This window comes from Cydia amplana, chromosome 5, assembly GCF_948474715.1.
Source record: "Cydia amplana chromosome 5, ilCydAmpl1.1, whole genome shotgun sequence".
Taxonomy (NCBI): Eukaryota; Metazoa; Arthropoda; class Insecta; order Lepidoptera; family Tortricidae; genus Cydia; species Cydia amplana.
This window is the reverse complement of record NC_086073.1, coordinates 7,580,800-7,604,298: the sequence shown is the minus strand read 5'-3', so window position 1 is coordinate 7,604,298 and position 23,499 is coordinate 7,580,800. Positions and strand designations below refer to the sequence as shown.

Sequence of the window (23,499 nt, the reverse complement as noted above, 5' to 3'; positions counted from 1 at the left end):
CAGTTGTTGTAAAAAGAGCCTTCAGGCTACGATATTAAGGTTTATTTTTGAATGGCCTTAGTAGCAGTGTGATAGCGTTGACTCGGCTCGGCGAGTTGGCGATTCATTCGCCGAGTTAGCTAGTGGTCGAGTTGATTCGAATTGCCAATAGTCTTGATTCGAATCAACTCATCTGTAGGCTGATTCGAATTATTCGAATCAGATAACTCGACTCGCCCATCGCTATCAGACTGTCACTTCTGTTCTGTCAGTGAGTGAAGCTTCATGAGTAGCTGAATTAAACTTATCAATTTATTCAAGAATAAATTAGTAATTCGGAGGCAAGAATACGGAAATATTTTACGAATAAATAAACGCTTTCTTCTAAATCAATAATCATGTCACAACTCAAGACAGCAAAAAAGTTCAAGTGGGCTTTGGATTTCAACCCAAAGTAAGGGATCGTCGTAGTTATTTTTATTCATATGAATGTGGTGATCTCTTATAACCTGGTGCGTTTAAATTACAGGAACAAATCCCAGTCAGTGGAATTGCCATCTCCTCCTGGTTACAGCCAGTCTGCCAGCGCAAATCATACAGAATCATCAAAGGATACGGATTCCAACCATCTACTAATCAAGAAGTTGTGGGATGTCGCACTGGGGCCCTTAAAGCAGGTGCCTATGAACCTGTTTATCATGTACATGGCTGGCAACTCCATATCCATATTCCCGATAATGATGGTGGGTATGTTGATTGTGCGGCCCGTCAAGTCCCTGTTTCTCACACAAAGTACCTTCAAGATGGTGGAAGGGACACAAGCAGCCGGGCAAAAGCTAGTCTTTATCATTGGAAACATTGTGAATATTCTTCTTGCCTTGTACAAATGTCAGAGCATGGGGCTCTTGCCCACACATTCTAGTGACTGGCTAGCATTTGAGGAACCCCAGACAAGAGTAGAACATATTGGCGGGGGACTATCAATGCTATAAATTGAAGCACATTTCAGTAAATATTATTTATTACTAAATTAAATTATCATTGTATAACAATAACTAAAATAAATCATATTTACAAAATTGAATGCATTTTCTTCAGCTACTTCTCCATATCCAGTTTCATTTATCTTTAGGATTTTTTATTTCATCAATTTTCTCTTTAATTGAGTCATAGACTTTGTTAAATAACACCTTTGGGTCTTCCACTTTATCTATCTGTAAGGTGAAAAATATATGAGATTTTCTTATTACATAAAGTTTAACTTTATATTTTATTTTTTTATTTTATTTATTTGGGAAACATACATCACATAATAACACAATAGGTAAAATATATAGTTAGAAGTTAGAACATAAGCCAAAACTGTTTCCACTTATAGTTATTACAAAATTCCTTTAATAACAGAATGGTTCCTGGCTTACATAATGATTCAAATAAAATAGAAATAAAGTTAAGAAAAACCAACCATCGCTTTTTATAATCACCCAATGCTTTGTCACAAGATTTACTTGTTTTTTCACAGAAATATACGAGAGCATCCTGTATCAAGAAAAATAACCCTGGTTATCACACATAATAAGTAACAAATACATTAAGGCAGGTATCGCCAATTAGTTTCTACAGGGGTCCGATTTTTAAAATAAAATGACTATCGCGGTTCGTTTCTATCTGAGTCTATTAATTAGGATCCGGACCGCAGTCCCCATTTGGTGACTCCTGCACTAAGGAATACAATAACTGAATGACCTATTAGCATTATTTTATTCGGTAAATATTCGGCAGTTCGTATTGAACTATTCTGCCTAATACGAAAATTGAATATAATACCAAATACCGAATAATTAGTACTATTTACATCTCTAGTAGTAATTACAGACACTTGATAACAGGTCAATCAGATATAATTTAATTATTTATTAGCGTGACATGGTTATATCATAGCCACAAAAGAGGCTATACAAGTAATGCCAGGAAACATTCTAGATGGATAATTTTTGTTACAAATAACAATAATAACTATCTGTGTTAAATGATAGATCTTAAAATGGGTTATTCCCACTAGTTACCACCAAGTTGTTACCAGTGGTAACTACTGGGATTTTTTTCCCACCTCTTACCACTGGTAACTACTGGGAATTTTTATTCCCAGTAGTTACCACCAAAATTTTGTTAGAGTTAAATACTCATAAAAACAGTATAAATAGTATAGTGTAAATATGTAGTGAGTTTGAATTACCCAATAAAATCACTTGAAAAATAATCTAAACGGATTATTAAATTTATCCTTACATATATCATAGTTTTTGTACTAGTACCGGTTAAACTGTTTCAATATTTTTGGTCACTTTTAAGGCAGTTTACTAAAACACTAATCGACTTATAATTATTTATTAAATCACTCTATATTTATACTATACTATTTATACTGTTTTTTTATTAGTATTTAATTCTAACAAAATTTTGGTGGTAACTATTGGGAATAAAAATTCCCAGTAGTTACCACTAAACCGAGTTGGTGGTAACTACTGGGAATTATTTTTCCCAGTAGTTACCAGTGGTAAAAGGTGGGAAAAAAATTCCCAGTAGTTACCACTGGTAACAACTTGGTGGTAACTAGTGGGAATAACCCCTTAAAATTGATTATTAAAACATGAACAATTATTAGCATGGTGGCATAGCCTCCTTTGCAATTATTTTATACTAGCTGTCCCCATGGCTAAATTTAATCAAAATTAGTTCGTGTAGTTGCTGTTAAAAGCTAACAAGCAGACAAGGTTATAATGCAGTAAGTAAGGATTTTACCTGATAATTTTGGGCTACATACACTCCTGCATACATTCCAGCTCCAAAAATTATCTGTAAGAAATATGACCATAATTTCATACTGCAATACATTAAAAATAAAACACGAGGTAATACAAATTAAAACATCCCCAGTTTATTCATTAATCTATCTTACGAGTCTTACAACCAACAAGTTTTTCTATAAAAATGTATTTTATATGTGTGAGCTCAATAAAGTCCTGTGTCTAATTAATAAATGAAAGGGAAGACAAATATGGTCAGCAGGGCAAATGCATACTCTTAAAATACAAGAAGTCTAGAGTTCGAGCCGTTTGTATTTATGGCACAGTTTTGCCGGTCATAATAAGAGAGTTCGCCCATGGTATTGGTTCTCGCTCTAGACTCACTTCATGTATTAGAGTAGTTGCAATTGCTGGCTGACCTTAAGGGCTCATTTAGATGGTGCGAGAACTCGCATGCGAGTTTCGGTACATTGCGTCATTTGATCGGTCGGCTGAATTGTTGTAACCTCAATGGTCCGCAATGTAACTAAAATGATATACGAGTTTGCTGAACTCTAATTGTTTCCTGAACCTTGACAGTTTATGTAACTTACTCCATTTTTAATAAGGATACCACAAAAACCCATGTCAAAAAACTTCCCTCATTAGATATTTTTCTCTTGAACTCTATAACAATAAACCAGTTGACCACATTGTATTGTCGAATATTAATTATTTGATTGATGTTCCTGAATATTTATGACTTTTCATAACTGCAATTTGTCAATATGACATTCCAATTTCAAATAATTTTTTGGTTAATCTATTGACATGAGGAGGAAAGTCCATGCAGAGAGTCCGTCTAACTTAGCAAACTCTGCACCAACTTTAACAGTACCATAAAGTGCGGCAGTGTCATTATAAATTTCATATTTTCATACTGTGAATGAAAGCCAAAGTGTATAGTAAGTATATTATGTGCTGCCTGAGAGGATTATGAAGAGTGAATCTATTTGGCTGTTCAACTTGAAGATATTTATAAACACAAAGAACCTACGTACGTAACTTAAGAATGTGGATAAAATGAGGTATGATGCGTAGTACTTATAGTGTTGACAAGTGTTAACAGCACTCTGTTAGATAAGAAAAACCTGTGAACTTTCACTATGCCTTTACAAAAAAAATCAAGATACTGAGTAACAATATTATAATTATAAGCTGTTATTGAATTAGCATAATGATTCAAATTTGCTAATCATTGATACGTTTTCTTTGTTCGGCATCAATACAAATTTTCGGTAAAATATTTGATGATTTTGTCATGTTTAGAAGTTATACTTCCAATGTACTTTTGAAAAATAGAGTCGAAAAGATTACATTAATTCTCATCAAATGAGTCAATATAATCTGGAAGATATCTTACCAGCCCTCTCAGCATGTTCAGTGGCGAATATTGACTTATACTTAACTAATAATATTGTGCAGCTGAAATCAACCTGCTCAAGCAAAGCAAGAAGACGATGATCACTAATGACATTCACATTGACACACTTGACATTGACAGTACTTTTGACATCTGCCATTAGATGTCCGAATTGTACCTATAATTTTAACTAATAAATATTTTTTCTGTTTGGGTATATAGTTGGTCAAACCATAGAGAAATATAGTAAGACAAGAGTGCTCACTCCATACATCAGTTCAGACTATTAATTTCAGTGTCTACATCTAGCATCGAGTAGCGGAACTATCAGTACTGCTACTTGACAATAGATGTAGCACCGACCGGAAAGTCTTATCTCAACAGCATAAGACTTTCCGGTCGGTGCTACATCTATTGTCAAGTAGCAGTACTGATAGTTCCGCTACTCGATGCTAGATGCTAATAGTCTTTTTGGTACTAAAACTGATGTATGGAGTGAGCACTCTATGTATTTTTTTCTCTATGGTCAAACCAATTTGTCAGTCAGTAAGAACCAGGAAAACTAAACTCATCCTTTTCTTTTGGGTACTAGCACTAGTCTAAGACAATGTATGTATAATATATAGTCATTTCTACTGACGGAAATGGCTTGACAGACTATAGTCTGGTAAATCAATTCTATCCACAGACTTGTCATTTTCGCGCTCACGCTTGACAGACAGCTGAAGTGTGCGAAAGGGAAGCCATCACGTATATGAACATACCATGAGTGCGAAAGAGTCAGACTACCAATGAGAAAACGTGACCACTTTTGACTTTGACGACGGCCGCGGACGGCCAAGAGCGTATCACAGTAATTTTCAAATTGAAAAATATACACGGTTTAGGACGAAAAGTATTAAATAAAGTAATTCAGTGAAGATTGTGTCTTGTAGTGTGCCGGATTTCAGTGTTACAGTGCCAAATAATCCAAGCAAACACTAATTTCAGAGGATTTATGATATTCCTAGCGAAATTTTCATAACGATATTTTGTCAAATTAACAGCGTAAAAAGTGTAAGAAGCCGGTTTATAAAGTTCATTATAAGTTTTTCTTCCTTTGTGTGCTAATATTTTATCATATTAGTCTATAATTTTAAATATTTTGTGTAAAAACATAACCTGTTACTTTACGATAGGGCTTGACAAAATGTTCATATGACAGTATCGATAACTTGTCGGTATATTAATAGCTATGTAATTATTTCTTCACAAGACATCATTAAGATATTAGCTTTTATAACCGACTTCAAATAATAACGATTGTTATAGCTTTTTGAAGGTGCTCATGTTTAGCGGTAAATTTAAACTTCACTTTCCAACACAGTAAGAGTTACATTAAGATAAGTCTGCAACGATTTTGATAGTACACGCAGTGCAAGTGTTATTTATACGTCATAATGTCGTAGAATTTTAACGTTTAAAATAACACATTTGAAAAAGTAGTCGATAAAGCAATCAAACATCGACAGATTATTAATATGTTGTAACATGACATCACTATTTTCGATCTCACATAGACAATTTACGCACACACTTGCATTTCATTTTTGGTCGCACTTTTGAAGATTGACAGTTGTTCTAGTCATATTAATTCTATGATTCTATCAGTAGAAAAAGGTGGCAAAAGTCAAAATGTAGGCGTGAGGCGTGACACTCGTGCGCGAATCGCGGCGCGACGCCCCGAACGCGAGTCTAGATACAAAAATACAGAATTAAGCCCGTAAAGCCCCCATTCGCACGCTTTTCAACGCGCGTTAAAAAAGCGTTTGAATGACAAATGGATAACCATGTATAGCTGGTCAACCAAATCTTGTCAGTAAAAAAAGGCGCGAAATTCAAATTTTCTATGGGACGCGATCCCTTCGCGCCTACATTTTTCAAATTTGCCGCCTTTTTCTACTGTCAAGATCTGGTTGACCAAGTATATGTATTCACACGACAGCGGTGGCGCTTTTTATCAAGCGTTGTTGGATTTTCGACTTTAAGCCTTGGTCGTTAAATCGAATTTAGAGTGCGGACACATTCAAGCGCTTTTAGAACGCGCATTGAAAAAGCTCCTCAGCCGAACTTCCGAAAAATGGAAGACGATTGACTGACTACACAACGACAAGTGGGTACATACTTATGTTTGTACAGCAACTAGAATTTTTTTATTGTTTCGAGTCAAACAGACCCGCGCACATTAAGGTATAGCTGGTCAACCAAATCTTGTCAGTAAAAAAGGCGCGAAGTTCAAATTTTCTATGGGACGATATCTCTTCGCGCCTACATTTTTCAAATTTGCCGCTTTTTTCTACTGACAAGATCTGCTTGACCAAGTATAGTTGTTCAAACCATTTTGTTAGTAAATAAGAACAAAAATAACTATACTCATCCTTTTCTTTTGGGTGCTAGTACCAGTGTAAGACAAAGATAGACCCAAAAGAAAATGATGAGTATAGTTTTTTTTTTGTTCTTATTTACTGACAAATTGGTTTGACCAACTATATATCTACTGATTTTTCTAATCCTACAAATAAAACGACAAGTATTTTAAACTGTTTTTTAATTTTGTTCTTTTCACTCAATTAACATTAACTTAATAATACGTACCTACATAAGTATAACTAGTCAGTATATGTCAGTAACTACCCTAATATCGAGAAAATTAATCATTCTATGCGAATACTTGGTATAATTGAAATCTCAAATACATAATCGATACACATGATTCGCCTTCTCTTAGGTAGGCTACTCACACATACAGGATGTTTTTTAAGTGGGAGACTGATTGTAAATTCGAAACATGTAAAAATATAATATCCTAGAATATCTCTAGAGTAACCGTCTTACAAAACTTGATACCTATTTTTTTTTTGGCAAAAATCGGTCAAATGTAATTTGTTTCTAAAATCTTATTTTTTTTAACGTAGTTCTATAACTTGGTCAACCAGATCTTGACAGTAGAAAAAGGCGGCAAATTTGAAAAATGTAGGCGCGAAGGGATATCTTCCCATAGAAAATTTGAATTTCGCGCCTTTTTCTACTGACAAGATCTGGTTGACCGTCTATATTCAAGTTATTTCTTCGAAGAACAAAGTAAAGCAGAAGTATATACCTAAGTCAAGTTTATAAAACTCATAAAACATCAAACCAGATAAAAATTGAATTTAACTGAAGTCAGTTAAATTCAACTTTCTACGAAGTCTGCAGCTACGATTATTTTCTCCCCATGCCATGTAATATAATACTAAGGTCCGCAAGTAGGTACCTTCCTTCAGTTTAAAACTTGTTTAAATAAAAAACATCACGTTGGAATTTAGGAACTTTTCTCTAGTTAAGTATAAATGTCCAGGGAAGTAATGAACACGTATTCGACTAGATATATTAGGTGTTTGAAAGATCCATGAAAGGATCCGGTCACCTACGGCCACTTCCCTGAACGTCTACCTTCCAAATTCCTTTATGGTCCATTTCCTAGTTCGTCCGTTTCCTTATCCCGCCATTTCCCCGATTGACCACTGTTGGAATTCCTTCTATGTCCAGTTCCCCGAACGGCCGCTGTAAAAAATCCTTGTTTAAAATAGTGAGTGTAGAAATCTTAGCTAATTATTTAACATTAATCCTATTAGCTTGCAATTTTTAACTTGTTACATTAGAAGGCTGATTACCTGTGATGATACTGAATTACTGATGATCGTAATCGACGGCTACATATCTAAAATAAATTTTATAATTAAATGCCAACATACATATACCTAGGTACTATTTATTTTAACATTAAAGTTGTCTTCTTGTTGAGTAGTAAATACGTGGGCCATACTGAATGTTTCTGGATTCTGATATATATGAGACGACTTATTTTTTCTAAGTGGCCAGTCCAGGTATTTTCAGTATGCCCTAAGTACCTACATAAACTTGGTCAACCAGATCTTGACAGTAGAAAAAGGCGGCAAATTTGAAAAATGTAGGCGCGAAGGGATATCGTCCCATAGAAAATTTGAATTTCGCGCCTTAATGTGCGCGAGTCTGTTTGACTCGAAACAATAAAACAATACAGTTGCTGTACAAACATATAAGTAGGTACCCACTTGTCGTTGTGTAGTCAGTCAATCGCCTTCCATTTTTCGGAAGTTCGGCTGAGTGCATTGCCACCTTGTAATAATCACAATCAAATGTGTAGTTACGGTCACTCTGACACTTTCTCGAGTCAAATAGACCCCGTGAACATCCAACGAGCTATATTGAGTCCGACCAAGCTAAACGGAAAAGTGACTAATTCTATGAACATTTGTAGGGATTGGGGAGTACTTATACTTTTCCTTATCCAATGTCAGCTCTCACGACACCCTCAAGTTACCCCATTTGACTGTACACTCTACATAGAGCACAGCAAACAAAAACATGGAAGTCAAGGAAAAATACTTAATCAATGGTAAAGGCCAGCTTTATCTAATCGGCAGCTAATACTTAGGTGTACCTACTTATTCATATCCATCATACTCAATCATGCAAATACGTATTGTATGGTGCTTTTACATTTACTTTTTTTTAATTACGAGAATACATTTGGAGTAATCAATCAACTTATCTTATTCACCTACATAAAATATATACGTATATATATGAAAGTTTAAATGATGAATACACATTTTATGTAGGTAGTATGAGTTATTACCACTACCACTACAATATTTACTATATTACTTTACACTATACTTATTCATATTTATGTACCTACATTTAGACCATCTTAATAAGGAAATATTTATTAAATATAAAAGCCTTCATTTTATTAAATAGGTACTTAATTTAGCTTATTTTACGCTTACTACCTACAGTACCCTTACAAAAGGTATTTACGTATAATAATCGTTATAAGAATAGATATTTAAAATACCTATAAATATAACGGCATGTTTTTTACAAATACAAGACGAATTCAGGGCATTTACTTATATACACTCGTACTTACCTAGTCAGCTAATGACATTAATACTCGTCCTATCTATTAACAATTTGAACAACCGTGAGTACAATTATCACATTATATTTTTATTCTACAACTTAGGAGTCTCATTGTTCCGAATTTCTAAACAAATATTGTATCGAGTCTTCATGAAGAGCAATGAGTAACATAATTATTCCTCCCGTGAGAATTCCGAGTATAGCTAACAATAAATTCATACTTTTTCCGTGATTGTTCTCGTTTATCTCGGGTACTAAATCCGCCAACGCTATGTAAAAGAAAGTACCCGCTGTAGCGGCGTAGATCCACTGAGATGCAGATTCATGGTCTTCTGCCAGCCAAATTCCGCCTGCCATGCCCATAAAACTGAGCACAGACGAAAGCAGATTGTAGTACAGTGCACGCTTGATGCTCATACCGGAACGCAGAAGCACAGCGAAGTCGCCTAGCTCATGCGGAAGCTCGTGACAGAATACCGCGAGGGCAGTGGCGAAGCCGGTGACCGGGTCTCCCGCGAAGGCGGCGCCTATGGCCAGCCCGTCGGTCAGGTTGTGCAGGCCATCGCCCACGATCACCATCAGCGCTGTCGACGTCATCGGGCGCTCGGCGGGCGGCGGCGGTGACCCCGGCATCATGGCACCTAATTCTATAGGTACAGGCTCTATTTGTTTAGCACTCTCGGTTTTAATTTCTTCCACAGTTGGCGCATGAGCAACATCATGAGAATGAGCGTGTCCTCCATGCAATGTCTGCATAATTGCTTCGACGGCGTAGAAAAGTAAAATAGTGAGGAATGTGACACTGCATTTGAGAATAACTTCAGTTTCTTCCTGTGGCTCAGATGAAGGGCCATGTGATTTAAGAGCATGTGGCAGTAGATGCAACAGAGCGTCTCCACATAGCGTTCCTACTGCTACGGCCACGAGGAAGTGCAGAACTTTGCTGAAGATTGCTGACTTCAGCAGCGGTACCACAGCTACTCCAAGTAAGCCGGTAGCGCTGATCACGAGTATGCTCAGTGATGCGTATATCCAAGCTATAATTAGAAGACAAAAAATAATAGTGAGAAATATGTAGCTTCATAAGAACTATCTAGCAGACACAGATAAATCTACCGACAATTTTTTTAGGGTTCCGTACCTCAAAAGGAAAAACGGAACCCTAATAGGATCACTCGTGCGTCTGTCTGTCCGTCCGTCTGTCATAGCCTATTTTCTCCGAAACTACTGGACCAATTAAGTTGAAATTTGGCACACATATGTAAGTTTATAACCCAATGATGGACGTGTAACGTAAACAAATGAATTTTAAATATGGAGGCCATTTTTGGGGAGTAAATGAGAAAATTAAAAAATAAAGTTTTTCAAAGTATATCGTGTTACATATCAAATGAAAGAGTTCATTGTAAGAATCTCAAATATATATATATTTTTATAATTTTAGGATTAATAGTTTCGTAGTTATTCAAGAAAATAGGCAAAAAATTACCATTGACCTTATCTCCGAAACTACTGGGTCTAAAATTTTGAAAAAAAAATACACAAAATAATTCTTTACCTATAGATGACAGGAAAACCTATCAGAAATGTGCAGTCAAGCGTTAATCGGACTTAATGTACGGAACCCTTGAAACGCGACTCACTTGGCTGGATTTTTATCAATAGGTACACGAAGTATGTTCGCATCTAACGTGATGAGACATATTACAAGTTTCTACCATACTTACTCCATTGTTTTTCTAATTTGGTGGGCGGTGCTTCTGTCTTGTAACAGGAGCGCTGGTCCAGCTGGTACACCAGCGCCGGGCACATGTCCATAAACGTCTGAGGACTGATGGTGATCACGCCGGGCTCGCTCTCTATGCCGTAAACTTCTAATATGTCCTTCGGCGACAGGCATGACTTTTTCAGTATTGGTTCCGCTGAAAAGTATAAAAATCTCGTAAGATAAAATTCAGATAAGGTCTTGGTCATAATAGTCATAATTTTCTATGATTAATAGGTATGGCTTAAAAAGACATTGCTAAACGATGAAGGCGCATATGTGAAGAACAACGACTGCTAATGTCCGGCTATGACCCTATTGAGGAGCATACTTGATCGAATTTAGTATTTACGCGAGTGGGCAAGAGCGAGATCCCTAATAGGATAATCGCGGGCTATAAAATGACAATGACACTATCCGTCCGCATGAGTACATACAGATACACAGGGCTGTTATTTCCAAACCACACCGAGCACCTTTCTCATGCAAACCAGCACACGTTTGATCTGCCATTGCGCACAATTATGCTGTATCTAGAGGTCACTATTATGCTGGTTCGCTGAGACGAAAGGTCCGGATGCATTTTGTTTAGCTCACTGATGTACCATTCACACAAACGGGCAGTGAGACGGGAGTGACCGGGACTAGCTATTTTTCATCTTATCAGTATAATGGCCTAACTTGGCGAACAAGGCTGTTGACTAATATTAAGAGTAGGTACTAAGACGCAAGCACGTAATTGATAGTTCCCGACAGTTAAAGTTCAGAGATGAATAAAATTTGAATTAAGAATACGGCTACGGCTCAAATTCATCAATATCCAGGACATGTCTATATACAACTCTACGTGTAAACACGCGCTTCCGTGATCTTGAATAGTAAAATCCAGTTCAGTTTTTCAGTGTCAACGCTTGCATTGCAACAAATCGTATTGCGAAGGAATCCCAAGACAAAAGAAAGCAGCGGGAAGAGTCCTATCACTTTCTATTGAAATCAGCGCGGGACATGTTACACCGGGCCGAAGTGATTTCTATTTTCTAACTAACTAGAGTCTGTTCGGAAAGAGAAGAGTCATCCACGGCCTTTCCGCACAGATTCTACATCAGACGCGTGTGACGTCCTGTGGTTATATAATACCTATTATATTTTTTGTTTTGAACTACAAATACTTAGGTACTTTTTGTTATCTATTATTAGTTACCTATTAGGTTTTCCAGTCACGTAAATTTTTCTAAAAATTGATAAATATCCACCGATGGATATACCAACCTAAGTTGCTTAGAACCTGGGGAAGTATTAGTAGGTAAGGCCAATTATTTTACAACAGCAATAAGATTTTTTTAAATTATGAAGGTACTTGAAAGGCATTCAGAAGGTCGAATGACAGGACAAGGTTAGGTTTTTCAACAATGATCAGGAAGAAATGCTTCCACTAAGTAGGTATATATGTAATGTATAGTTTCCTCACGGCAGCCTGAAAAATGCATTGACAACCGCCAATCTAGCCGGATTGGTCACAGAGCTTTGAAAAGGCCGTCGAAAAACGGATTGGTGCCCATTATTGTCGTTTGGTCATAGTCACAGCGTGTTTGACGCGTAGTTGATACGAAACGGTGTCTGCAAATGGTTTTTTTTTGGTTTTTTGTGGGTATGCGACAAGGCGACAACGTGAGTTCATTCGAGTGCGACCGAGCAAAATAAGGAAATTAATCGCGGTTTTGATTATGTTTGCGAAAGGAATAATTGTTAGATATTCTAAGAATTATGCCGGTATCAAGATTTGGCACGTGTCTCTTTTTCCGTGATAAATTATTTACATACTTACCTATTATCTACTTATATTATACTGTCTGTGTCTACGAGTCTGGTTGAATTACAGTTCTTCCGCTATCGCAGCGGTTTATGAAGGTTTCAAAGGGCTAAATGTTGGTATGTCTATTTTGAATGTAAAAACACCGTGAGATTAAATCTTATATGTACCGTAAAATGGGGTGAGTAGGCGCAAAACTGACATTCAAACCTCGATAACATTTTATTTTTACATATGCAAACTGAATGGTGTATATAATAAGTGTTCCGGACGTTTGTATATTAGTTTTTATCTTATTTTGGGTAGTTCCATTTCATAACTTTGACGATAAAGAGGAAAACCCACCTCACCCCCCCCGTAGTGCCTCGTATTTGGGGTGAGAGGGCTTTTCATACAAAGGTGAGTTTGGAAGAATGTTGGATCGATTTTTTTTTATTATGCGTATTACTATAGCTCCATTTTAAATTGGAATACATTATTTTTGTAGCAGTAGCCTTAAAATCCCTTCTCAGCTTCTCACCCCCCTCTCAAACCTTCTCTCCCCATTCATAACCCACCTCTCCCCGCGAAACCTACTCACCCCATTTTACGGTATATAGCGCTAAAAGTCTTAGTCATACCTATACAAGTATACATGAATAAATAACGGTTGAATAGTGACAGCGCGAAGGTCGACTAACTTATCAATCGACTTATTTACAAATCTAAGCGATTTTAGCGACAGTCAAGACCAAACGTCATTTACCGAACTTGACCTAGAGTCTTGCACTAATTATTCGTTTTTCCATACCTAAAGGGTAAAAACGGGACCCTCTATGACTTCGCTGTCCGTCTGTCTGTCACCATGCTGTCTGTATCTTGCATGATTGCATGAACAGTGATAGCTATTAGTCAGTTGAAATTATCACAGATGATGTATTTCTGTTGCCGCTATAACAAAAAATACTAAAAACAGAATAAAATAAATATTTAAGTGGGGCTCCCATACAACAAACGTGATTTTTCTGCCTTTTTGTGCGTAGCGGCACGGAACCCTTCGTGCGCGAGTCCGACTCGCACTTGACCAGTTTTTTTTCTCTTTTCACCGTAAACCATAAAACCGTCGATCTTTATTGCTCTGTAGTAAAAACCCATCAAACATCTATCAAGTCTATTTCAGCAAAATGAAAAACGTCACCTACTAGTAGGTAAATATCTAGTTAAAAATACTAATGTTAACTCTAAAACTGACCTTTTAATGCGCAATGTAGCTGTCTTTTTAATTTATCACTCAAGACTCTAAGTCTAGAGCGAAAATTAACGGTTTGACAGTTTGGCATCAAATATTTGACCAGTCCAAAAGACATTATATATACTGAATAAATAGATCTGTAGCAATTAACGCAATATACTTAAATAGTAGGTACATGTGATTTTTAAAGAGTTCTATCGATCAATTTGAAAAGGTACGACGTAGGTGCCGTGCGTCATGAGTCTGTGTGCTTAGTCCTAGTATGACATGACATGATACATAGTAGAAGGGAAAAGCCGGTGGATATCCAGCAGCGTGAAGTTGTAGTACCTACTTGTAGTTGGGTGGTCGGCCAACGCACGGCTTGCCCACCCAGCCCCAGCTTCAAGTCAGTACTCCCTGGAGGGGGCGAGCCGGTGGTTCGTGTTCTGGAGGAACGTGAAGGTTACCTACCCTTGATGCTGTGGTCGGCCAACATGGGGGAACGAGCGCAGTGCAACAGCTCGCCCAGCTCTAGCTGTCCGGCTGCAAGTCAGTACTCACTGGAGGGGGCGCGCCGGTGCCGATGCTTCGTGTCCTGGAGCAGCAGGACGGTACCCCTGACGTGACGCTGTGGTCGGCCAACATGAGGGAAAGAGCGCAGTGTAACAGCCCGCCCAGCTCTAGCTGTTTGGCTACAAGTCAGTACTCACTGGAGGGAGCGCGCCGGTGGCGGTGCTGTGTGTCGTGCATCAGCGTGAAGGTACCCTTGACGCTGTGGTCGGCCAACATGAGGGAACGAGCGCAGTGTAACAGTGCGCTGTGCTCTAGCTGTCCGGCCGCAAGTCAGTACTCACTGGAGGGGGAGCGCCGGTAATGGCGGAACGAGCGCAGTGCAACAGCCCTCCCAGCTCTAGCTATCCGGCTGCAAGTCAGTACTCACTGGGGGGGGAGCGCCGGTGGCGATGCTGTGTGTCGTGCATCAGCGTGAAGGTACCGTTGACGCTGTGGTCGGCCAACATGGGGGAATGAGCGCAGTGCAACAGCTCGCCCAGCTCTAGCTGTCCGGCTGCAAGTCAGTACTCACTGGAGGGGGAGCGCCGGTGGCGATGCTGTGTGTCGTGCATCAGCGTGAAGGTGCCGTTGATGCGGTGGTCGGCCAACATGGGGGAACGAGCGCAGTGCAACCGCCCGTCCAGCTCTAGCTGTCCGGCCGTAAGTCAGTACTCACTGGAGGGGGAGCGCCGGTGGCGATGCTGTGTGTCGTGCATCAGCGTGAAGGTACCCTTGACGCTGTGGTCGGCCAACATGGGGGAACGAGCGCAGTGCAACCGCCCGTCCAGCTCTAGCTGTTCGGCCGCAAGTCAGTACTCACTGGAGGGGGAGCGCCGGTGGCGATGCTGTGTGTCGTGCATCAGCGTGAAGGTGCCGTTGACGCGGTGGTCGGCCAGTGCGTGCGGCGAAGAGAATACGCGGCCGCCCAGCCCTAAGCTGTCCAGCAGGTGTTCAAAACCCTGTGAGAATTAAGTTAATTGAGAAAAAATATAAAATGTAGATATAATGTGGTTTTTATAGAAATCATTTTAACACATCTAACAAACAGGCGGTGTAAATCTTTGTGAAGTCAAGTAACTGTCATTCTAGAAAGGTAATTGAAGTTTTATTTGCTCTCGAATTTGAACTTCAAGTAATATCTTTTAAATCTGCGTTTAACCGACACGAAAACTATACTTTCAAATATTGTGGTTTCCTACGAATAGGTTAATGACTGAGTTTCGTAAATAATTTATTGAAAATAATGTTTTAACCAAATTCGAAACTTAGCTGAAAGAACCGGGTGGAACCGGTTTCAAACCGCTGCGAAGACATTTCAACTAACTTCAGAAAGGAGGAAGTTCTTAATTGATACGTAGGTAGAGATTTTTTATGTGCTTTCTCCAAGACGCGAGATGGCTAGGCTAAATCCATTTAGTTTTTTTTATTGTCATCAAGTTAGGGTCTCATCACCCGCACTTAATGACAAAACTAATATAAAATGACACACTGTGTCGTAAACTCGTTTATTTTATGTTGAAAATTATTTGTTAATCCAACCCTCTTAAATGATTAGGTAAGTTAGTCAAAAACAGGTATTTTCCTATGCTTACAACATGTTATCATATCAGGCCACGGTAAAAAGCGTGCAAAAATATTTACAAGGTTACAAACGGATACTAGGAAGTCAAGTTGAAGGTCAAAGCGCAATTAATTGTGGTTGGTGGTTGCCGATTTTTGATAAGCGATAAGCATCGGATTAGGTACCTGCACCAAATCATTCACTAATTGTAAAAAAGGTAGGTATATTGAGGACTTACAGAAATAAAACAAATGACAAGCGTGACATGACAAATGACATGTCGTCCTATCATGTCAGTTTATCCATGAAAAAATCCGCCGTTGTTTATTTTTTGCATATTTGATCAATTCAGATTAGTATCCTTAATTTGAATTGGTATCCTTTTCTGGCAGGGACAGAAAATATAAATTACATAGGTACTGGTCATATATAGATAGACTAGTCTGTGTATAACACGGATACGTGTACGAAGTTCAGGATTATTTAATATTCAGTAGTAGGTAGGTAATAAGGTAATGTGTATGTATGTAATAAGATTAGATAACAATTAGGTGCGGCGGAATTAGCCAATTTTAGTAATAACAAGTGTCTAAGTAAGCAGTTACCATAGTCAATGATGATAACCAGTATCTTGACAGGAAAACCTAATATCGTATAGAAGCAAAAACCCGTTAACTATGTAAACATCAGGATTCAAAGTAGGTATCAAACGAGTTTTACACACTGACCGAATTTCCCAACTTCAGTATTAAGATAATGTAAAAATAAATAAATGTTTCATAATCGGATAACATCACTTTCCTAGCAGTAGTAGATAAAAAATGTGTTACCTAACGGCAGCAGCGGAAAATTGAAGATAGTAAATATGATATGTACCTACCTAATGTAAAATTGTATTTACTCGTAGTTACAATTACAATGTGTAGTAGCTCATACTGTATTACATACGATGTCGATTAAAAACCTACTTGCCTATAGATTTTTTAACGTGCTTTGCTTTATTCACTTTATGAAATGTCAAATCGATTTATTACTATTACCTAAGTATTAAGTTGGATTTGGATTTATCCTATTCTGAAGGAAGTTATAGCATAGAGAAATATAGTAATTAATTATAAATATTTATAAGACACCAAAATGTGTGTTGCAAAGGCAATAATAAAATAAAAACGTTCCAATTCTAAAAGTAGGTAGGTATTATGCTTATGTACCCATCGTTATTCGCATGGGTGCACAAATCATCTCTTAAATATGTCCCATAGCTCTTATCAAATAAAATATCTGGGTGACCGAGCTTCGCTCGGAAAACATATAAAAACTCGAAAATGCGCGTTTTCCCAGAGATAAGATTTAGCTAGATTGATTTCTCGCCCCCGAAAACCCCCATATAGTAAATTTCATCGAAATCGTTAGAGCCGTTTCCGAGATCCCCGATATATATATATATATATATATATATATATATATATATATATCGGGGATCTCGGAAACGGCTCTAACGATTTCGATATAAATAAATATATATATAAACAAGAATTGCTCGTTTAAAGGTATTAGATTAAATTGATTGATTGATTGATTATGTGTGCCTGTTCCAAACATTAACTAATACAGTTTGAAAATTCAATACGGGCGAATATTTTACACCACACAAGTTAAAGTAAACGAGCTTTTTAACCGACTTCCAAATCTCAAAGAAGGAGGTTATCAATTCGGTTGTATGTTTTTTATTTTTTTTATTTTTTTTTTATGTTTGTTACTCCATATCTCCGTCATTACTGGACCGATTTTGAAAATTCTTTTTTTGATTGTATGTATATGCATACAAATTGGTCCCGTTTTTGTCAAAACCCAGTTCTGATGATGGGATCCATGAGGAATCGAGGGAACTCCTCAAATCTTAAAGGCATACATATAGTGATTTTTGTGTTTTTATCAACAAATCAAGCATATACATTCAAAAACGTGTCATTTGATGAAGTGGAACTGCTGATGATGATCAGAACGGAACTCTTCAACGACGCATAGTACACGTTTGACGATTTGTCCTCTTCGTTATGTTTGTTAAGCAAGTTAAGTTTTTAAGCCACATTTTTGTCAAGCTCGAGTACTGATGATGGAATCCATGAGGAATCGAGGGAACTCCTCAAATCTTAAAGGCATGCATATAGAGATTTTTGAATTTTCATCAGAAAATCAAGCATTTTTATTAAAAACTGTCGCATTTGATGAAGTGGAACTGCTGATGATGATCAGAACAGAACTCTTCAACGACCCATAGTTAACGTTTGGCGATTTGTCCTCTTCGTTATGTTGGTTAAGCAAGCTTAGTTTTTAAGCCACATTTCTGTCAAGCTCGAGTTCTGATGATGGGATCCATAAGGAATCGAGGGAACTCCTCAAATTTTAAAGGCATACATATAGTGATTTTTGTGTTTTTATCAACAAATCAAGCATATACATTCAAAAACGTGGCATTTGATGAAGTGGAACTGCTGATGATGATCAGAACGGAACTCTTCAACGACGCATAGTACACGTTTGACGATTTGTCCTCTTCGTTATGTTTGTTAAGCAAGTTAAGTTTTTAAGCCACATTTTTGTCAAGCTCGAGTTCTGATGATGGAATCCATGAGGAATCGAGGGAACTCCTCAAATCTTAAAGGCATGCATATAGAGATTTTTGTATTTTCATCAGAAAATCAAGCATTTTTATTAAAAACTGTCGCATTTGATGAAGTGGAACTGTTGATGATGATCAGAACAGAACTCTTCAACGACCCATAGTTAACGTTTGGCGATTTGTCCTCTTCGTTATGTTGGTTAAGCAAGCTTAGTTTTTAAGCCACATTTCTGTCAAGCTCGAGTTCTGATGATCGGATCCATAAGGAATCGAGGGAACTCCTCAAATTTTAAAGGCATACATATAGTGATTGTTGTGTTTTTATCAACAAATCAAGCATATACATTCAAAAAAGTAACATTTGATGGAAAGGAAGGAAGTGTAAGAACCGAACAAAAGTGGGTTAGGTTAGGTTAGAACTGCGAGCCTTACAGAAACGAAATGCTACTAGAAAAGTGGGTGGTTTTTACCTCCTTTTCTACATAGCGCACCATCTACAATAATCTTTCACCGGGCCGCATAGAAGTCGGTTTTTTTTTCTTAAAAATTATAAAGTAAACTGTTAACGCTTGTTTTGTTGGCAGTTGGCGGTTCCACACTGCAGGGTTGTGAATTGCATCGCAGTCATAATTTATGTAATACATAATAATAAAATAATAATTAGCTTAGTTTTGTTAAAGTTAAAGTCCAAATTTCTGTGATAAGAGCTATCTCCATAAGAGTCAGAGGTACGAGACGACGTATTATTAAAGCGTTTGAATGCGAAGACGGAGCAGGAATCCTGTTCTAAAAAATGAAGAGTGAAGATCCCTGAAAAAATACATATATTATATTATATCTATATTTTTTAATTCTTATTGTCTTATCTTATATGTATATAATTATATTAACTCTTACTGTCTCCTCCATATATTGTTTACATCAAATTAGCTTAGTTTTTAATTCTAGTTTTTAATTTTAGTTTGTAATTTTAGTTTGTAATTTTTATTTTTAGGGCTTTTTATTATTTGTTTTATTAATTTTCGAATTTTAATAATAAAATAAAATAAAATAATAAGTGTGCTTTTTTGGTTTTAAGATATATTTTATAATAATATGTAGGTATGCTATTTTAAGGTATTTATCTATGGGCCAATAGTTGCCTGAAAATAAAGATTTTTTTTTTTTTATTTCATAAACACCCAATGTATTTTGACATGTACCTATAGTAATTAAATCACTATTTTTTTTAACTATGTTTCTATATTAACTATATTTCACAGGCTAGCGATTGTGAAAAGATTTAGGTGATATTGTGATTCTGAACGTCGTTGAGGCGCTCGCTACGGTTAATCAAGTGCTGTGTAGGTGGGTGTGACGTGCGACCAATTTGCCACTGATTGTGAATAAATACATATAAGTAACAAATGATTGTTTTTGAGACTCTCATCGTAAAGTTTCTACTTTCTAGTTTACAAAAAAAACTTTTAACTTTTGAAGGATATTTATAAAAAGATAGGAGGCTGGATATTTACTAATACTTAGTAATATTATACTTTTTTGTGATGACCAAAGTCAGTTACATTTTTAGTTGTTTCTATGTAGCAGTTTTCAGTCGAAAATACTACTAGGTAAGTGGTATCTTACTTTATTCCTACTATTCCTAGTTATAAAATTACTTGATACATTGGCCACTTTTAAATATCCACGCACACCAAAACCTAATATCTTCTCAACCAAAATTTCAAAGTGGTGTAAGTAGATTCAAAATATATGAATCTAATAAATAACTGTCTAAGTGTCTACTTATATATAAAAATCTAATAAAGTGCTGCATGATACATACTCGTAATTGCCATATCGCAAAATATTTTAATTTTGTACAATTTTTGTGTTAAGATGTGGCATAAACTAGCCATATATTATTTACATACAGCTAGGTCATGTAAAGTTTCACGAAAGCGTTTACAAATTATTATGTTTAGGGCAAGTTATAGTTAGCAGTTGCTTAAACATGAAAGTATGGTACCGATTAATGTACCTTTACTTGTTTGTTTACATTATAGCTGCACGTAAATCTATAATTGATGCTCGAAACGTGGCGCTTAAGTAGGTAAGTCGGTTTCATTGTAAATTACTTTGACCCTTGTGGAAGTATTATTTTACCAATATTTTACTAGAAATGAGTTATATTTTTTGTTTGTAACAACAATAAACCCGTGCACAGTCATTGCCTATTAATCGGGCCGATGCATCTGTGTCGACGTGTTTCATGTTTATCTTTTCTGCAGAGAACAATACCGACTGTAATATTTAAGCGCTCAATCAACTGCCGTCTAACTTAGAAATAGAGGAGTGTCATATTGTTCAGTAAGGATTAGGTAAGAGTAGTAAGTACAAGCAAGAATGGAAAATGCATCGTCTTGGTTGTGTATTGTGTAGGTTTGTGGGCTTGCACCTAATAAGATGAGTGGGACGTGCCTATTAAGCGAACAATAGTAATGATGATATTATTCAATTAAAAACAATTTTTTGTTTTGTTTCGGTAGAATAATATTGTCGAGATTGTCATAATATAATTATTGTATTAGTAGCAGTAAACTCTTTATTGTACAAAAATACATATTAAAAGTAACATACTATTAGTAAGAAGTAGAAAGGCTAACTTATCCCTTTGAGGGATTTCTTCCAGTTGACCTTTGAGTAGATTAGATCGGAATATCGTTTGATTGGAATACATTTTTTTTATAATTATGTATTATTAGGGTCGAAATCGGGATTGTTATAATTATGTATCTATCCCCGGATTTTACGACCTCCTAGCTTAGACGATAGTTAGTGGCTCTGCCTACGAAGCAGGAGGTCTCGGGTTCGAATCCCGATAAGGACATTTATTAGTGTGTTAATCACGAATATTTTTTATTCTAAATATGTTTTTATGTATATAAGTAAGTACAATATATCGTGTACTTTAATACCCATAGTCAGTAATCGCTTTGCTCAGTTTTGTCTATGTAAGAATGGCCCCAAATATTTATTTTATTTAGGACATACTATGTAACATGGAGGCTACGCAAACTTATCTAGGGTAGGTACTAAGGTACATTTAGATTTAGATTGAATTAATAGTTCCTTAAACTCATTAATACATAATTAAGTATGGAGTGGTACGTGTGGCTAAATTGGTACCTATATGAATAATTAGTTTAGTCGCATATTGTTACTGTCATTAATTTCTGTGTTAATGAAATCATTTAGCCTCGAATGTAACGCTTTTGTACTTATGTAAATAACATTTTTAATGCAAATATTTGTGCTGACGCGGGAATCGAACGTGTTAACAGTAAGAGATAAATTTATTAAACTGTAGGTATACTTAGCTAATTAAAGTTATAACACCATAATAAATTAAAGATAGTACGAAAATTATCTACCTAGTATGCTCATAATGTGACATGATACTAGCTAATTAGTATATAAATTTGTTCATCTAAACTAAATGAATAAAGGTGCAAATGTAATAGCTTGTTAGATTATCGGGGTATGTACGATAGTTAATATTAATGTGTACTTATTAATGAATAGGATATAAAACAATAGGAACTCACAAAAAGGTAGATGAACGTCTATTTTTTTTGTATGAAACAGAGTTACTTACGTTTAATCATGTTTAATTAATTTCCATACTTAATGCTTAAAGTAAGTGTTACTTATGTATGTGTTTATAACTTTTAGGATAGTTTATTTGATTCAGAGTTCCCAACCACGTAGAGTATTAAGCTATCAATATTTTACACTCTGATCAACTGAAAAATTAAATATTGACAAATGATTACGATAAAAATATCGCAGTGTACCTGAGGTTGATGAACTTCCGTTTACTGAATACTTATATTATAACGTTAAGGGAAACCTCAGTCCCATTGGCTATTAGAAATGTTATCACTGAAGCATGGCCATCAAGGTGTTGAAATATTATAATGTGTACTATTTTCCGTGAAGTGTCACTCCAATCCAACTATCTATATTTATGCATTTGTTTACGTAAAGTTACGTGCGCTTATAAATATCATGTAGAAAGTTGACTAACTTTCCATCACTCATTCATAATCGAACGCATAATAACTCTCCAATGATTATAAATTGAAAAAATGCCTTTAAGTGCTTGTTTCGAATCGATATTTTTGTGTTATTGAATTACAAAAAAAACTTACCTCGAATGTAATTAAACCCTTGTCTCCGTACTTGTCGAAGATCTTATTTATGAAGTATTTCTCGGCAACCTCGGCGGGAGGCTCTTGCCGCGTGGTGTTCAGGTCCAGCTTGTTGTCGCCGACGTCGGCGCCGGCGGCGGCCAGCAGCGCCAGCGCTACGACGACACCCGTCGTCAGCATCGTCGAGACTGAGCTGCGCTCGCGGCACTATCAGCCGCTCAACGTGCACTCGTCAGGCGTGATATGACGCGACGCTTGCGCACCGGCTTTAAACGACAGATCCGCACGACCTATTGTTTATTTACTCGCGTTTATCTAACTTCGGGTAATTCGCGTTTGATAAACTCGAATTGAACACGTGCTGTTGAGTCGAGGTGGGTTGTGCGTCTGAGACTCGGAGACTTTCACCTGGCGCTCGAGTCCCGAGGCCGGTCGTAACACCGTTATTGATAATGTGGTACTGGTCTGCGCGGACGCAGCGGGTTGTGCGCGAAAACGACGTCAGTGCGACCAAGATTGCTCGTCCCAGACTAGATGGCAGCCAAATAATGGATCATTTCGTGCTCTGTATTTATATATAGAGTCATATTTACTTACACTATCGA

The 23,499-nt window shown here is 36.8% G+C and overlaps 2 protein-coding genes and 1 long non-coding RNA gene across 4 annotated transcripts; 1 reads left to right on the top strand and 2 right to left on the bottom strand.

The window, feature by feature from the left end:
- Positions 1 to 271: 271 nt before the first annotated feature.
- LOC134647910 (ER membrane protein complex subunit 4) lies at positions 272 to 1,058 on the top strand. The gene is made up of 2 exons (XM_063502283.1): positions 272 to 433; positions 509 to 1,058. The coding sequence occupies exons 1-2, from the start codon at positions 378 to 380 to the stop codon at positions 969 to 971; spliced, it is 519 nt and encodes a 172-aa protein (XP_063358353.1). The 5' UTR covers positions 272 to 377; the 3' UTR covers positions 972 to 1,058.
- Positions 983 to 4,262, bottom strand: LOC134647911 (uncharacterized). Of its 2 annotated transcripts, none has more exons than XR_010096866.1 (4): positions 4,189 to 4,262; positions 2,782 to 2,835; positions 1,445 to 1,518; positions 983 to 1,193 (listed from the first exon to the last, which is right to left on the bottom strand). It is a non-coding gene; the product is annotated as an uncharacterized LOC134647911 (long non-coding RNA). The 2 variants fall into 2 exon arrangements; XR_010096865.1 differs by lacking the exon at positions 4,189 to 4,262 and adding an exon at positions 3,380 to 3,604.
- A 4,934-nt stretch (positions 4,263 to 9,196) lies between these two features.
- LOC134647909 (zinc transporter ZIP10) lies at positions 9,197 to 23,417 on the bottom strand. The gene is made up of 4 exons (XM_063502282.1): positions 22,895 to 23,417; positions 15,338 to 15,476; positions 10,905 to 11,099; positions 9,197 to 10,214 (listed from the first exon to the last, which is right to left on the bottom strand). The coding sequence occupies exons 1-4, from the start codon at positions 23,072 to 23,074 to the stop codon at positions 9,286 to 9,288; spliced, it is 1,443 nt and encodes a 480-aa protein (XP_063358352.1). The 5' UTR covers positions 23,075 to 23,417; the 3' UTR covers positions 9,197 to 9,285.
- Between the last annotated feature and the right edge of the window lie 82 nt (positions 23,418 to 23,499).

Coding starts and splice junctions, on each gene's coding strand:
- LOC134647910 (XM_063502283.1), top strand. CDS start 378: ATGTCACAACTCAAGACAGCAAAAAAGTTCAAGTGGGCTTTGGATTTC. Junction 434..508: donor GCTTTGGATTTCAACCCAAA/GTAAGGGATCGT, acceptor TTTAAATTACAG/GAACAAATCCCAGTCAGTGG.
- LOC134647909 (XM_063502282.1), bottom strand. CDS start 23,074: ATGCTGACGACGGGTGTCGTCGTAGCGCTGGCGCTGCTGGCCGCCGCC. Junction 15,477..22,894: donor AGGGTTTAATTACATTCGAG/GTAAGTTTTTTT, acceptor TAATTCTCACAG/GGTTTTGAACACCTGCTGGA. Junction 10,215..10,904: donor CAAATTAGAAAAACAATGGA/GTAAGTATGGTA, acceptor TTCTAATTATAG/CTTGGATATACGCATCACTG.